Source organism: Dipodomys merriami, unplaced genomic scaffold, assembly GCF_024711535.1.
Source record: "Dipodomys merriami isolate MVZ:Mamm:240054 unplaced genomic scaffold, mDipMer1.0.p SCAF_20, whole genome shotgun sequence".
Classification (NCBI taxonomy): domain Eukaryota; kingdom Metazoa; phylum Chordata; class Mammalia; order Rodentia; family Heteromyidae; genus Dipodomys; species Dipodomys merriami.
The window spans coordinates 8,713,164-8,731,046 of NW_027203382.1; the positions used below are offsets into that span (position 1 = coordinate 8,713,164).

Consider the following 17,883-nt stretch of genomic DNA (forward strand, 5'->3'; position numbering starts at 1 on the left):
GGGTCCTGCATATCATATATGGATGTGGATACTGAAGATGTAAACACTGAAAAATGACTATCTAAGATGTACCAGATATACTGTTCTACATGTTGGAATCTCGAAGTGACCCCCACAGGCCAATCCTGCCCTCCTGGAGTTGGGAGAGGCCTGCTGCTTCTAGGGAATGATAAGGTCAGGGAACATCTTTCTTAAAGGCTTACATTTTAGCTGAAAATGAAGAGCAAGAACCAAGAAAATGAGTTAGCACCTGGAAGTGTGGTGAAGGAGAAGGCTTAGTATGCTCAAACTAAAGGAAGGAAGGAGTTGGCAGAGGCCAAAACCCACAGAACTGCTTCAACCCAGGGGCAAAGACTTTTGATTTTATGATGACTGAGACTGCAAAAAAAAAAAAAGAATTCTAAACAAGAATGTGCTATAATCTGATTGGTACTTAAAGTGAGAACACTCATACTTAGGTTGGGCAAGGATGGCTTAGGGAAACAAGAAAAGAACAAGAGAGAGAGAATTTAACTGAGCGTACTATAGAAATCTGAGTGTGTGAAATGTTGGTGGGTTGACTTGTGAAAACAGTGGATGGTTTATCATGTTAAAGACACATTTTGTGACAAGATTTGATCATGAAGTGCATATAGGGAGACAGTGAGAGAAAAATGGAACCTATGATTATGACTGCAATTTTGGTCCCAGAAACTGAATGGATGTTGAGCTATGGACTGAAATGGAAAAAGACGGAAAAGGGGCAGAAATGAGGCTGATGTAAAGTTGCACTCAGGAATTCTTCCCTAAATTGAAAGATGTCCGTTAGACCTGCAAATGGAGATAACTAATGATAGATAATAAATAATAACAAATAGTAATATATAATAAATAGTTATAGATCATAAGGGCCTGGTGTTCAGAGGACAGTTTAGGATGGAGCCATAAATTTAGGAATTAGTATCATCAAGATTAGGCCTTCTAAGTCTTAGTGTTGAATACAATTATTTTAGGAAGAAATAAAGAAAATGAAGGGCAGAAAGCAGACCAAGCATTCCCCCCATGTAGAGCTTTGAGAAAGTAAACAAGAAAGAAAGGTGCCAAGGGAGAACATAGTACCGAAACTTAAGAGACTGAGTTGCTGTAGGAGTGGTATTTGTATATGTACTGCCAGGAGTAATAAAAAAAACAAAAGGTTGTTATTTATTCTACTCAAACCTGTCAGATCACATATTCATTTATTTGTAAATTTGAATTTTAAAATAAACCTATTTTCTTTTGTATAACTAACAATAATATTAGATTAGCATAAAAGACCATTTCCAGAGTACTTTTCTCTAACCTGAAAAGTTACTTTTGGTTTGGCACCTAAATCCATAGATTTGTGTACTTAATGGATTATAGGTCTGAACACTAGGAATTGCAGTTAAGGTATAGGATAAGAGTGTACTTAGGAATGAACTGTGTAGCCACTAATAATTATTTGGGCATTCCTTCAGTTTATGATTCTGTTTATTGGTTTAAAGGAATTTCAAGGACTTTGGATAAAATGGTAGTTCAGGAGATCTGGTAAATACACAGAGCAAGCTTAACTATCAAAAAAAAAGATGAGGTTATCAAAATTTATACTATTTAAAGACAGTTTCTGTGGAGGACTGAAAAAGAGAGTTTGTAACCTACTATTTGAATATTGTTTTCTACTTAATATGAGACTAAGTATTTCTTTGTGATTCAGAATTACTCAAGTTAATAAGAAGTAAATAAATAATGATTTTGTTAATATAAATTTTAGATTTCTTATAGAAGACAAGATTGATTTGAAAATTTACCTGGTTATTTAATTAGAAGTTTGGCAAATGGAGGAAAACATTCCACTCCACACATAAAGTTTTAATTCTGGGTGCTTTTAACTACCAGAAATGAAGTTAAATGACACTTACTGCAACCTGGCATACATTTAATGAATAGTCCCTTTGGAGCCAATGAGAGTAATTGTCTTTGGTATATATCCTAAAGATCAACTGCTTTGGATAGTTAGCACAAATATCTAACGCTCTGTTTATATCACATACCAGGTAGCCAATCTAAATCCTAAGGACCTCTCCTATACATTAAAGGATTACGTATATAAGGAGCTTCAAAGAGACTGGCCAGGATACAATGAAGCAGACAGACGGTCATTGGAGTCAGTACTCTCTAGGTAAGTTCTTTTTCCCTTTTTTTTCTTTAAAAATTATAGAAATAAGAAATCATTTCAGTCATTCTTATTTTAATATTGAGTTGGGAAAGAGAATCAAGAGTACGCTTTCTATTGTAAACATTTTAAAATTCTCATTATTACATGGAACATGTGTGTTCTTGACAGAAAACTAAATGCATCTCAGAATGCTGCTGGCACCAGCCGTTCAGAATCTCCTGTATGTTCTAGCAGAGACACTGCATCCTCTCCTCAGGTATGCCATCAACTTACAAAACCTAACATGGAGGCCAACAGCTGAGGTCCCCTTCTTCCTAAGTGGGGGAAATGAGGCCCAAGAAAGCTGCACAGTTTGTCTACACAAAGCCACACGACGTCAGTCTCAGCTTCCAATCTAGAACTGTCTCCACTATGCAGCTCTGCTTGTCAGAATATTTAATACATACCTTGCTTTCCATTTTTAAAATTTACATTTTGTTGTAAAGTTATCTGCTCTTTAATTTGATCACTTATTATAAGGCTTATCTAGTCCTATACAATTCTTGTATTACATGGGAAATTAAAGATATTTGATTGTGTCTAAAACATGTTCTAGAAGAATATTCTTAGGGAAAATGTATTAGCAATTAGAAAATAAACAAGAAAAGAGAACATTTATGTATGTGTCTTACTTAAACTCTTTTCAACTTGATCCTAATGGAAATACTCCCCATCAGACATTATTCCTGCTTAGAATTTTCTAGTTTGGCCCATCCTAGAGAAGGTAGAAGAGGTCCTTGGCAGTATAAAGAGTTCCAGTTTACTGAACTTGCCAAGGAGCCCTGAAATTCTCTCCCTGAGAGAGTAAGAGAATTCTCAGTGAGAGTTTCAATGTCCTGGGCACTTGGATCAGACATTTGAGAGAGACTTCCCCACCCTCCCAGCACTGTACCATATGCCCTGTACCTCTGGATTCTCCTGAGAATGAGGGGGGACAAAACCATGTGTGGAGAGAATGTGCTGAGCAGAAGACTATCACACATGGCAATTCACCCTTGCAATGTTCCTTATCTGTGGAAGCCTCACTTTTTGTTCACCAACTATAGTGAAACTACTTCTGATCAGATGACATACGCTGAGTACCAAGTCAGTTACACTCAGTTTATAACAGAAGAAAATAATGTGCTTACTAGCTGTTCATTTTTTGGGCAAAATTTCAAGTTCCAATATTATATTTAAATACAAAAATGCACTTACATTTCATACCTTTTGACTGTTGAATTTGCTTCTTAACATGTAACTATTGTTATAACTATTGTTGCTTTGAGATTAAGCTAATGTAGCATGCTTTCTTTAAAAGTACTTTTAATGAAAAGGCTTAGCTTATACTACTACTGTGAAAAGGTTTGGAAGAGTAAAAAATTAAATAACATTTCAGCAATGACAGAAAGAGACTTAGAGGAATTACTCTGAAAGTACTGGCTACTCTAAGATAGAGGGAATGGTGATTGACAACCAAACTATTTATAACCAGAGCATTTTAGCAATAGAGATTCAATAGCTATAGACGTATGGCCTTTACCTAGCTTTCATAGTACAGAGTCAAATGGCACAAAATGCTCTCTCTTCTCATTTAAGTAGCCTAGCCATCACCAGCAGTGGAAAGCAGTTGCTTCTATTTAATACTCTTCTGAGTGGTCTAATCCAAATAAATCAGCATGGTCTAATAATCAGCACAATCTTATGGATAAGGCTATCAGATCAGAAAGAACTTGAGTAATAACTCCAAAAAACAATGTATCTGCCAAGTTCTGCTTTTAACATTACATTACAATTTATTTTACTTGTCATTTGGATTTGTTGCTTTAGTTTGGTTTGGGCTTGTTTATAGGACTTTATTGTTTTGCTTTTGCTTGAGTTGGGAGAGAGTAAGATACTCAGCTGTTTGATCAATTACAGAGGTTTTGAATGTATTATAGTGCAAACCTGCTTGTTTTTTCCCCTTTCCTTCTCATTCAGAAACGGCCTTTGGATTCAGATTTCATTGATCCTTTAATGAATAAAAAAGCTCGAATATCTCACTTAACAAATAGAGTACCTCCAACATTAAATGGTCAATTGAATTCCACCAGTGACAAATCTGCTGCAGGACTACCGCCGCCCCCTGCAGCTGCTGCCATCCCCACGCCCCCACCACTGCCTTCTACGCACCTGCCTGTCTCAAATCCCCCTCAGACTGTAAATTCCAACTCCAATTCCCCTAGCACTCCAGAAGGCCGGGGGACTCAAGACCTACCTGTTGACAGTTTTAGTCAAGATGGTAGCATCTATGAGGACCAGCAAGACAAATATACCTCGAGGACTTCTCTGGAAACATTACCCCCCGGTTCAGTTCTACTAAAGTGTCCAAAGCCTATGGAAGAAAACCATTCAATGTCTCATAAAAAGTCCAAAAAGAAGTCCAAAAAACACAAGGAAAAGGACCAAATGAAAAAGCACGACATTGAAGCTATTGAAGAAAAAGAGGAAGATCTTCAAAGAGAAGCAATTGCCAAGCTAAATAACTCCAGCCCAAATTCCAGTGAAGGTATTTTACATTTGCTAAGATAGAGGTAGAGGTTGGGGGAGATCTGACTGTATGTGTTATGTAAACTGGAAGATCATCCTAGCATGAGTTGGAGATGATGATACTCATAATTAGCAAGAACTTGATAAGCAAATGCTTGTTTAATTATTTACCTTGATATTATACTTTTGAGCTGTTTTTTTCTTTTATCTTACAATTTCTTTTTAAGCAACTATTAACATGATTTCTGTATTAATAATATAATGACATTTGAAAATGACATTTTAAGAAGGGAGACTTTATTCTTTTTCTTACATACTATGGTATTGTGCAATCTCAACCTTACTGTTAAATATTCTGGAACTGACTTTAATCAGACACACAAGTAGCAATAGAAATAGTCATTTTCTTCTTTCTCAAAGAAATCAGGGCACCCCATGCTGTAATTATCATTAGCACAGGGGGAATGTCAAATTCTTTATAAAATAGGCAATGTTCATTCACAGATCTCAAACATCTTAATTTGCAGTGAAAGCAAGGATGTTGGCTATCAACAATCTCTAAGGCTTTTTTTGTTTTGTTCTTCGATTTGGAGGTTCTGTTTTAGTGAACACCGATAGTAAATTAACATCAATCATTGTTCTCTATTTTTCTCATAACTCTAAAAGCCTACAATTCTTCGCTTTAACTAATCATTTTTGTCATATGAAACAAGCTCTGATTTTAGTGGTGCTTGCAAAGAAGTTGTAGAATAGCACAAGACAGTGTCTATCTAGATTCAGTTTATTGCATCAAAACATGTAATGAATGCCCATTTTAAGCTTTATTTCTCTTTAACACTTTTTGTACCTGAATCTGTCAGGTCAGGAAAAGCCATAAAGAAGTAAATTAGCCAGGTTCCTGGGCATCCTCTGTTCTCTTCCACAATTCCCACACTAGGAGGATAATTCTGAGTTGAAACCTAGTGCCAACAGGTCTGAATTCCAGTATGGTGAGACCTACAGCAAAGTTATGAGTGTTCTCAGTTGGAGATCTGGAGAAACAGGGCTAGTCTTTAGAATCCTTCCCTGAAGATCACAGGAAAAAAAAAAAATTGGAGTAGGTTCATCAAAAACCCAGGACAGATCCAGACCCGAATCCTCCCTCTGTTGGAACATCTCTGGCCCCTGTGGCAAGGAGGAAGTGTCTTGTACTTGATTCATTTCCTTGAAGGTCTGGGTTGTTGTGAAAGCATGCTCTTTTGCCTAAGCCTGAATCAAATATATGTAGGTAAACAGTAAGCCCAAGTCTATGTAATTTATTCAATATGCTTTAGCTTTTAAAATATTACACTGAGAAATTGTTAGATGGACACCTTTATTTTATAGTGAATAAATCAAAGTCAGACAAATCAAAGCCTGCATTACCTACTGTACTTTAAGAAATTAAAAATACATATACTAATAAAAGGCCACTGAGAATGGGAGACTTAAATAAATACTGAGAGTTTACATACTTCAACAAGATAATCATGAGTAATTAGAACCTTTATTTAAAAAAAAAAATCTGTGAGTATTATGAGGTCCAGTATCACCATTAAATAATACTTTTATTTTAAACCAATGGGAAAACTTCCTACCAGTTCCACTGTCTGCATGCAAAAAAAAAAAAAAAAAAAAAGATGGCAATGAAAAGATGGCAATGAAAATACAGTGACCAAAGCAGTCTGCTACCTGCCTTTATTGTTTCATCTGCCTTGTTTGAATCCCATGAAAAGTAGATGTTGATGTAAAATTTGTATCTCTTATTGTCTAGCTGCATCTGCCACCACAATCTTTGAATTGCTGGGCAGATGCCACAACTGTTGTTGAAAGAATAGAAGATTGACCTTGGGTTAAGATGGAATTCCTTTATTGTGCAGACACTGCAGTAGCCAGGGTGCGTAAATGCCTGGCGTCAGTTCTTCTGGCGCTGGTCAGAGGGCCTCTATTGTTTGTGGTCAATTGTATTCCTTACTCACTGTCGCTTATTGAGATGGAAGAATAGAAGTTGAGGAAAAGTGCTCCAGATGTTTCTAATCTTTTTTTTTAGAATTACAGGCATTTGATAACCGTACTGGCTGATGAATGCTCTGATTTTTTTTTTCTTTATAGGAGTTAAAGAGGACTGCACTGCCTCCGTGGAGCCTTCTTCTACCATTGAACTCCCAGATTATTTGATGTAAGTTCATCTGTCTGCCAGTGGAGAGAGCTGTTTAATTTTAGAAAGTTTGCAAATTCTTTTCCCATAATTTGCAAATCAAAAAAGTAAGGAATTCCAGAAATAGAGTCCTGGAGCGACCCATGCAATTGAAAAGCTGCCATTAAGCCTGCTGTCCCAAATCCACCCTTGTCTTCATGAGCAGGTTGTTCCTCCCCCTACCCTGAGCTATGTTCCTTGGCCTGGAAGTATAGAGAAGCCTGTCCTTTGTTCCCAGGCAAGGCCAAGCATTTGATTATGGAAGATTTCAGGGATCTGCCTCTTCAAAGCTGACAGCCTGTCAATACATGGCCATTCCTTTGGTCCCCCAAAGGACGGTTTATTACTGACAAACTGCTTGGACCTCCACACTGCATACTAAAAAGTGGAGATAGGTTGGTTTTTATTTAAATAAACGTCTGCCCTCAAATTAATTTTAAAGGGAACAAATAATACAATTTAACCCTTTGACTTGAATAGAAAATATAACATTTTCCTTCTTATGACAACAAGTTGCCAAATGCTGACTTGCAGACATTTTCTGGGGATGTTTTTGTAACTGGTTATATAGACATTATAATTTTGCAGAATAAAAGGCTTCTAGAAGGAGAAAATAATTGTTTCAAGAGCTTGTTAAATGGACAGTGAAGGCACAAACAGATCTGACAGCAGATACATATTAAAATGAACAAAATACCTAACAAGTAAAACAAAAAATAGAATGTATGCTGTGTGAACTTTTTTATAAATGGCATCTAATAAACTATCTTACTTAGCCATTTATTTCCCAGAAGACAGGACATTTTATTTTTTTTTTATTGAGATCAAGTGATTACATAAATTTCACAAATTTCACAGTATTATGGGATAATGATACATAGTTAAAGTACAAACACATTTTAACCTTCACAAGGCAAATTGTCATTATCATGGTCTATAAAGTTGGTGAATTCTATGATTTCTTCCAAATCAGTTGATATGTACTTCTCTTTCCTTTTGCTTAGTGTAAGCTGTAGCCTCTTTCCCTCTCATTCCCTCTCTCCTATCACTGCCCTTGAGTTGCTTGTTTTCATCAATGTCTAGTGCACCTGATGGGCCCCTCTGTTGTATATTTTCCCATTTCCCTCTAATTCTATGCCTCCCTCCTAACTTCCCTCCGATGTGCACATGTATATACCACATATAAGGTCAAGAACATGGAGTCATTTAGAAATAACATGAAAATTATGTAGAGGTCCTTTGTTTCTTGAGTCCTGTTTACTTTGTCATATCTCCTTGCATTTTGAATTTAACATCCACATATCAGGGAGACAATGTGCTGTTTGTTTCTCTGATCCTGGCTTACCTCGCTCAACACGATTTGTTCTAGTTCCATCCATTTCCCTGTAAATGCTATCATTTTGTCCTCTCTAATGGCTGAATAATATTCTATTGTATAAAGGTACCACAATTTTTGGGTCCATTCATCTGTAATGGGGCATCTGGGTTGTTTCCATATCTTGGCTATTGTGAACAGGGCTGCAATGAACATGGAGGTGCATGTGTCCTTGTATCTTGGTTCCAAGGCAGGACATTTCAGATTTAAAATATTTTGCCTCTGGTTAATATAGAGAATACTATAGTTACCAGGAATAAGACTGTATGAAAGTATAATGTTGGTTATCATCTTAAATAACGGGTTTGTGAAACCATGCTAACTAAGTACTCTGCCAGCTGAGCTTAGTTTAACAGAGGAGCCTTGGAAATCAGCTACCTCTCAGTTCCCAGAAAGGGGTATAGGTCTGCAGCCAGGTTTCCAGGTTAGCCCCTGGCTTTACCTTTCCAGCTATAGAGCCAGTTCTCCAAGTCAGCCCATCACATTAGCACCCACCAGGAGGCAGCTCTTGATTTCCTCTTATTAAAAGTGGTTATGTGTGATAAAAGTTGTGTGGGGAGACTAAAAAGAAAATACTCTAAGCTTTCCCCCCATGGATTCAAGGCTGTTGCTGTGTTTTGACAGCCTAATTAACTAATTCTATATTTAAAAGACTTTTTTTTTTAGGTTACTGGTCTAAGAATGATTGCCGCATCTGTTCTGGTACAGTTTTGTATGTTATGATTCTAGGGCTGCAATTGAGTACTTAATTCATTTAAGGAAAAGCAATATGCCTTACCAAAAGTAAGGTTTATAAATAATGAGAAAATTACCCAAAACACAGAAGTTGGCTCATAAGAAAACCAAAAAGAGATACTATAACCCCTAAATGATCTGCTTTTGAATAATTCATTCTTAACCATGGTATTGCTAATTTTGTATAATAAGAATACTTTCATTACTTGTGGTTTTGAGTTATCCAAAGTTAAAAAGTTTTGTTCTATCACTGCACTAAGAGCCAGCTGTAAAACCATAGCAAATTCTGTTAAAAATAATAATGGAAAAAAATTGTTTAAATCCCAGGATAACCAAACTCATTTGTGGCCAGTTTTGAGCTTTCTCTTGAGAAAATTATTATATAAAACACAAAAAAATGTCTTTGAATAAGCGGGATACATATATTATACAGCAAAGTAAAACAGAATTTCCATGTTGGGTTAGTTATTTTGCTTCTATGTGCTTATCCCCAGGAAGCTCTTGCTCCCTCGGGGCTGCCTCTGGTGTGCAGTCAGGAAGCCATGTCTGGGGAGGACTGCTTCCATGCTCTGCTGCCTGTGTTCTTTGTGCAGCTGAGACACCAGCAGGGCAGCTCTAAATCAGCACACTACTGCGGTCTCAATTACACATCAAAAATTAAACCTCCGTACTGTCTAACTCAGCACGAATAAAAATATTAATGAGGACACCAAGTTTGCTCACTGCATCACTTTTCTCACATTTCCAACTAGGCATCTGTGATACAGCAATTTAAATAAAGCTGGTAAGATTATATAAAGCCATGTGGAGATACTGAATTCCAAGATGTTACCACAGTGATGAATAAATGTGTACCTTCAGAATATATCCTCAAGCTCCCACTACCTGCCTGAAATCTCAGATTTCATCTCAATTAGTCAAGGGGATTTTGCATTTCAGAAGTACTAAGAGCAATGAGCTAGGCTCTTGTGGTGTTCCAGTTCCCAGATCTATGAACAAATAATAGTGTTTGTTTTAATATTTAAATACTGATGTAATTTACTTACCACTAGATAAACTGTCATCTGGGAGTATACCTTTTACTTTCCAGATCTCAAGGAGTACTCACATTCCAAATGAATAAACAGAATTCTTGAATTTTATTAAGAAAGCAAATTTTGAGTACTAGGAAGTAGATACTTGCAAGGTGGTGGAGGGGGGGTCACAAAGAGAGTGGAAGAAGAATGAATGGAGACATTAGTACATGTACACAAGAATGCACTGTATATGCCATAGACCTGAGAAAAATAAAGGAAAGGGTGGGTGGAAGGGGGTTGAAGATGTCGAAGGAAAAACACAGATCAAGATGCATTGGATACATAAATTGCTTTGTTAAAGAGCAAAAACAAATTTCAATAAATAACCTAAAAATTAAGAAAAGTAAGGGAAGGAGTAGGGTAAAGGGGTGGGTGCGAATGTTGAAAGGGGTGACATTGATCGAGTCACTGTATTCATAAATATATATTCTGTTAAATGACAACTCCTTTGTACAACTACCTAAAGAAAATAATTTTTTAAAGAAAGAAAATTAGACTAATAGTTCAAAACTGCAGAGTATAATGTGTTGCTTCAAAAAGACCTAGAGAAATAATAGTTTCCTTTTGTCTCTCACTTTAAAAAATTTTTTAAAAATCCCCTTTTTGTATTTTATATAGTTTTCTAGTTTAGGAAGCCAAATGTGTGTTGACACTGTTTTCTTTTTACTTAGATACATTTTAATTTCATTGCTACCATCTGTTTTTCACATTTGATTCCCCTTCATAAAAGCTCTTAAGACCTGTAGAGTCACTTCACATGGAAGGACCAGTGAAAGAATGAGCTGGGAACAAACTAGTAGTGGAGCAGCATTAACTACTAGTGATAGATATGATTCATGAAAAGATACCATTTCTAATATTTGTTTCAGTCTCAGACTCGGGTCATTGTGTTTTGTCAGTAACTACTCTTTGTGGTATTTTTTTTCTTAGAAAATATATTGCTATTGTCTCCTATGAGCAACGCCAGAATTACAAGGATGACTTCAATGCAGAGTACGATGAATACAGGGCTTTACATGCCAGGATGGAGACTGTGGCCAGAAGGTTTATCAAACTGGATGCGCAACGAAAACGCCTTTCTCCAGGCTCAAAAGAGTATCAGGTAAATGGATTTGATTTGTTCCTGATCAGACTCACTTTCATATTTTACCTTCTTTATTTCCCTGTCACACTAACTTCAGCCATCCTTTACTTAAATTTAAAACAAGCTCTCTAAACTAAACCTCTGCTGCTTTTGGAACTGAATTGTTGAAATAGTTCTAAAAAAATAAAAGCTTTGCACCATTGTAAGATATCAGGTATTGAGAATTATCAAATATTACTAAATAGGGGGAAAATTGGATCTTGGGATTAATTTATGCTTCATTTGATTATACAGCCAACTCAGCTCAGAATATAGTCAGCCCCTACACACACACACACACACACACACACACACACACACACACACACACACACAATGGTGTTATTTCAAGATAGTCTTTTAATTATTACTTTTATAACTCTGAGTTAGATTATAGTCATAGAATTAGGGCCATCATAGACACAGTACATTATGTACTAATCTGATTTTCTTTCCCACCCTAGCTGGTAATAGGGCTGCAGCTGACAAAGAACAGTAGCTCTGTCTTTTGTGGGTTTTTTTTGATAGTTCTTAGCAAAAGAATTGATAGAAATAAATATTTTATCATTACCTAGGCCAAGAACTTGGTCTCACTTCACAGCCATAAATGGTATAGTGCTTTTCCCCCAACCCCTGGTTCTTACCTTACTATTTCCCCACAGGAGGAGAAACAGACCAAGAGCATGTGTGTCTCTCACACATACCTGTGGCTTGCACTCATGGGCTTTCATCTTTTCAGTAAACAAAGAGAGCTAAAGACTTTGCCAGATGAATTGATATTTAGGGTATAGAAGGTGTTGGAGTGGTGATTTACAATTTATGTTTTTCTGTGCAGTTATTTATCCATTTATATGATATTTATTATAAATTTAAATAACTTTATAATAATTTTAAACTTATTTAAGTATATTATAATATAATATTATAATTCTAAGGATTGATTAGTGGCTCTGAAGCTGGGGCCTCAGCTATGTCATATTTCTGTATATTGCCTTTGGGTAAGTTTGCAAATTCTTCTTTGCCTCAAGTTCCCCATCCACAAAATGGGATGATCATAGAATTGCATTAAGCATTTATAAATGACATTAAGCATTGGGAATCCATGCCTAGTACCTTAAACATGGATGCTAAGCAGCTATTTTTCCCCAGCTACCTGATTTCTCCCTATGGGTAATCACTACCAGTAGCTTCTATTATATTCTTTCAAAAACGTATATTTAGTGTTTGTGTGTGTGTGTGTGTGTGTGTGTGTGTGTGTGTGTGTGTGTGTGTGTGTGTGTGTACATTCATGTGTTTAATTAAATCTAAGTTTCATTTAATTATAAGTGGCATCATTGTGTTTTATCCCAGTAACTTAAACCATGATATTTTATTTCTTATCGTGGTTTCATTAGAATTAGAAGAAATGCACATCCTAAAAAAGTAATGACATTTTTAGAATATAGTAATTTCTCTGTTTGAAATAAATGGTAGCTAACTGCCCATATTACTCTTAACGGAACAATGTAAAGTATTAAAGAATTTATTTTGTATCAGTAGATAAAGCACAACCGCACTTCTCAGTGTCCTCTTACTATCCATTGTGTAAATTGCAACTTTTGGCCACCTTTTGCTGCAGTGAATAACATACTTTCATCATTTTACTCAAGGACAAGTAGAGCTAAAGTATAATTAAATTGCTGAGTCAATTTTACATTGGCTATTTTGATAGTTATTGCCAAATTGCCCTTCATAAAGATTGTAGGCCGGATATGATGGTGTACAGCTATAATCCAAGCTATTTGGGAAGCAGAGATCAGAAGGATCATGGTCCAAGGCTAGTCCCAGATATGATGGTGCACAGCTATAATCCAAGCTATTTGGGAAACAGAGATCAGAAGGATCATGGTCCAAGGCTAGTCCCTGCGGGGTAGCAACAGTGGAGACCTTATCTGAAAAATAGCTAGGGCAAAAAGGGATTAGATGTGGCTTGTGTGGTAGAGCACCTGCCAAGCAAGAATGAGGCCCCAAGAAAAATTATTCCAGGTTACATTTTCACTATCAATAGCCCTACACTTTACCAAATGCATGCTAATTATTGCAACGCCCAAAATAATTCATTCTCTTCTGATTTCTCATTTTTAATTTTTGTAGCATGTTCATGAAGAAGTCTTACAGGAATATCAGAAGATCAAGCAGGTAGGTATCATCATTATTGGTTTCCTGACCTGTAGTTGATAAATGTAATCAATTCTGCCACCTAATCCCTCACTGTTTTCTTCATCTGCAGTCTAGTCCCAATTACCATGAAGAAAAATACAGATGCGAGTATCTCCATAACAAGCTGGCTCACATCAAAAGACTAATAGGTGAATTTGACCAACAGCAAGCAGAGTCATGGCCCTAGATCTCTGCTTGCACCAGAAGATGTGAATAAACTTAATCTTATTTATTTAAAATTCCAAATGAGTTGCTCTAGATTCTAAAAGATGAAACTTTGCCTGTTGAAAGTTTCAGTATTAGTAAACTTGAGTTACTTTTTTTTCCTATTTTACTTTGCTTCTCTCCATTTCGAAGCTGCTTTCTCCTAGTCTTCTCTTTCCCCCTTCTCAAGACTTGTGTTTGTTAATAGAAACTTTTCTTTCTTTTTTTTTTCTTTCATTTTTTTTAGATATTGGGGATCCAGTGTCTATACTGCAAATCATTTTTCTTTTTCTTGAGAGCTTGTGTTTGTCTTTAGGAATGATTTTTTTTTTTTTTTTAGATATTGGGGATCTAATGTCCACACTTCAAAGTTGTGTGTATTAAACAACCACAGTGACATGGGCAAGGTGAAATGCTTTTGGATAAACATAAGCCTATTTTCTGACCTTTCTTAATGCAAACTCTTTGCCTTAAATGGTAGAACATTTAGACATTTGCACAAAAATACAAAAAAAATAAATAAAACATTGTTTTGGAGGGTTAAAAAAAATAGGAAGTTGTGGGAGTATGTGTGTAGATTTTTATACACATATATATCTATTGGCCGACTTGATCTAGAATATTAAATCTGCCCTGCAAGTTAACCCCCCATTGCAATGGTTGCCTTAAGGTGTTTGCTAGTTGTGTACATAGTGTGGTTAGTCATTAGCTACACTGCTTCCCAATGATGAGAGCACTGGGAAGCACACTGTGGCCTACCAGCGTCTGAAACGTGTGCTCAACCTGTATGTGTGCAGAGCTGATGTGGATGTGAGCGTGCATGAAGGAGAAAAGCTGCTATTCTCTGTAGGCCCAACGCTCAGGTTAAACAACTGACGAGTGTTACCGTAGGGTTTTGTTGTCGTTTTGTTTTGTTTTTTTCCTGTCAAATTGCTACTTTCTTCTATTTTGGAAGACAAAAGCATTTCCATTTCAACAGTTTGTCAGCTTTATTAATGTTGGGCAGAAATTGATATGATATAAAAATGAAACAGATCTATAGTTTTGGGGCAAAATTATAAAATTAAATGTGTAGGTAACCTATTTATATACTGCTATAAAGTATTTTTGAAGAGAGAGATATGCAAAGAAGCTATTACCTACATGAAATGTATATTTAAAGATTTTTTTTTCATCCTGGATGCCAGGAATATAAGAAAGTGCAGATATATTTAACCATAACATACTGTGATTCATCAAACAGCACAAACTTTCATTTCATGGAGTTTATCTGTTGACGTTGATTTAAACTATCACTTGTTTTATCATGTGGGAACATAAGTTATGTGGTCAAAAATATAAGGATTTTGAACTAATGTTGATTCAAGTTGTGTTGTCTTATCGTATTGTCTTTTCAAGTGCTGCCAGTTGAAAAGGGAAGCATTATGTTTACAAATCTGTTTTGAAATGTTTGCCAAAATTTTGGTAGTATCTTTAATAAAGATGTTTGTCTCCAGCATCCAAGAAAATAAATAACTTGTTGCGTATCACTGTCAACCAGAAAATGTTGATATCTAGAAAACATGACAGAATATGTAGATTAACTTTTCTGTTTAGAGTCTTTCTAAAATTTTAACTGGAGAGATTAAAAATATGTTACAAGTATACAAAGGTATACACATTATGCAAGAACTGAAGTGACACTTTTACACTATAGCTCTAAAATATTACTGTATATTTTATTTCTATGTAGCATGGACCTCCTAGGGAATTCTATTTCTTTTAGTCTTGAGATCCCTGGTGCTCTTTCTTTTACCTCAAAATTGGTACAATCATTAAAGATTAATTTATTTCAACCTTTGAAAAAGAAAGAAAAGTATAAGCCTATTGGGAGATAAATTTGGTCCTCATATTATGGTAGAGTGTCCTGACGGGTTTGCTATAGGTAATGATCTCATTGGTGTTACTTCTTGGAGTCTTGGCCTTTTAAATCAAAGATTGTGTGCTGCTATTTGCTATGAGCAATATTTCTCAAAAGCAAGGTTCTTGGACCACTCCCATTACTAGAATTAGAATCTCTGGGTAGGGCTCAGGTACGTACACTTTCACACATTTCCTCCTGTAGGTGACTTTTGCAAGCTTAAGTGTGAGAACTATTGGCTTAGATGTAGTCTAAACTTTTAAGCCTCTTAATTTTAAAATCTTGAAATGAAGGTCAACGAACTCTGCTTTTTCTTTTTAAACCCATCCCTGTCAGTAGGTACAATTCATTCTTCCCTTCTTTATGATCTGAGGGCAAACCCTCTCTTGTTTCACTGCCAGCTCTTAATTCAGAACCTGTTTACAGTTCATCACTCCCCCTTGGAGCCCCTGCCCACCATTATACAGCATATCTTCTGGTTTACAGGTCAAGTAATATGGAAACTGGAGATGCCTTATGGAAATCCAGAATTCTATAAACTTGACCCACATACCTGAAAAATCCTTAATCTGGATGTCATTGTATTACATTGGAGGTCCTTGTCTATCAAAGGTTGCAGCCCTTTTTGAAGAAGAGTTACAGCCCTGTTAAAATATTTATAATTATTTTTTCCATTCCCCCCCTTGCAAGATTTTTAGATTCTTCCAAATGATTTCTGCAGGAAGGCATGGCCACTTAGTCACTCCTGTGGAAGATTTTCTCATTTTTACAGTAAATGTAAAGCAGCATTGTCACAGTTAGGGGATGAATTGTCTTACTGCTTTTTTCACCACATTTCATCTGAAACAATTTGCACTCTGGAAGATTTTTTTGTATCAATGCCTATAAACTTCCTATTGAATGAGAAGCTAACTTCAACCCAGCTGAAAGGATATTCAAGTACATGTTTTAATATGGAGATTGTATTTCCTATCTCATTGGTTATTTCCCTTGAAATACTTTAGAGGGATTAGCTTTATTTTTTTTCCTGGTTCTGGGGCCTGGGTGCTTTCCCTAAGTTCTTTTTGCTCGAGGCTAGCACTCTACAACTTGAGCCACAATGCCATTTCTGGCTTTTTCTGAGTAGTTTATTGGAGATAAAAATCTCATGGACTTTCCTGCCTGGGCTGGCTTCCAACCATGATCTTTAGATCTCAGCTTTCTGAGTAGCTAGCATTACAGGCATGAGTCACTGGCACCCAGCAAATTTTAATTTTTTAAGTAGTGAGAAGTGTTCAGTAGTTGTTGGTGTGATCAGATTTTAGTGTTGTTCCATGCATTGATTTAAAAATTTTCAGTATTAATTTTATTCCTCTCTGATTGATCTTATACCCTGTATAGGATTTTTCTTTTAGCTTAAAGTATTTCATCTTATTATATAAAATCAAATGCATATTTATGTGTTGGAAGCAAAATGTAGAGAAGTTCAGACAAAAACAGGCCGTCAGTTCAGACACTGCCTGGGTGCCTTACCCTATCCATTAGTGCATTCTTTGCTCCTGGAACTTGGCTGGAATTCTGTAGCCAGTTCACCTGCAGTGTGTCAAGTCAGTATGCTTGATAAATGCCTTTACTACTTGCAAAGTTCTGACAGTTTATTACTTGCCCAAGTGTTACTAAATTCTTTCTATGTGTACTAAAGGGGAATGGGGAAACAAAATAGAGCCAGCACTTTGAGAGGGATATTTTGGGAAAAGATATTAACTGACATTACTAAATGAAGGCCACAGAAGGTGTTAACAATGTTCTATGTAACTTGGTAAATTGGACAAGGCTGTAAGGCTCATTTCAAACTATCTTGAGTGTTGAAAGAAGAATTACACCTATATCTCTAAGCTGTTTCCATCCATGTCAGGCCTCTCAAGGCTAAAATGTCACAGGGGCTTTTCAGTTGTGAGCTCGGCAGCTGTTCAAATGGGCTGTTGTTCTTCACCAATTTCAGTTCAATAAAAATGTTAACTTGGCGGTTCTGGTACTTGTTTTTCCTTTGTCTCATTTCACAGCACTTTGTCTTAAAAACAAACAAATACCCCCATGGCAAAATATTCTCTGATGCCCTAATGTAAATGATCTTCCCTGGTCAGAGATAGGACTTGTCATGACTCCAGGAAACGGGAACGTAGGGTATTTGCTTCAGGACCCTGCCTGTTTTGTCTGTGCAGGGCACAGGACACACCCTGCAAAAGACAACAGCAAAAAAAAAAAAAAAAAAAAGGAGCAGTTCCTTCAGTTACCATTCTTGAGGGCTTTCATTTCATTGTGTTTTTGCATTGATCATCCTATTTCTCGTTACC

The 17,883-nt window shown here is 36.3% G+C and overlaps 1 protein-coding gene across 1 annotated transcript in view; it reads left to right on the top strand.

Annotated features, from left to right (window-relative positions):
• The window catches only part of Ell2 (elongation factor for RNA polymerase II 2), a 72,265-nt gene extending 54,711 nt beyond the window's left edge, over positions 1 to 17,554 (top strand). Inside the window, exons 6-12 of the mRNA XM_070031045.1 lie at positions 2,055 to 2,179; positions 2,345 to 2,432; positions 4,175 to 4,742; positions 6,854 to 6,920; positions 11,055 to 11,226; positions 13,381 to 13,425; positions 13,517 to 17,554. Of these exons, the coding sequence (XP_069887146.1) occupies positions 2,055 to 2,179; positions 2,345 to 2,432; positions 4,175 to 4,742; positions 6,854 to 6,920; positions 11,055 to 11,226; positions 13,381 to 13,425; positions 13,517 to 13,633 (1,182 nt within the window). The 3' untranslated portion in view covers positions 13,634 to 17,554. The remainder of the gene's footprint in view (positions 1 to 2,054; positions 2,180 to 2,344; positions 2,433 to 4,174; positions 4,743 to 6,853; positions 6,921 to 11,054; positions 11,227 to 13,380; positions 13,426 to 13,516) is intronic.
• Positions 17,555 to 17,883: the final 329 nt, after the last annotated feature.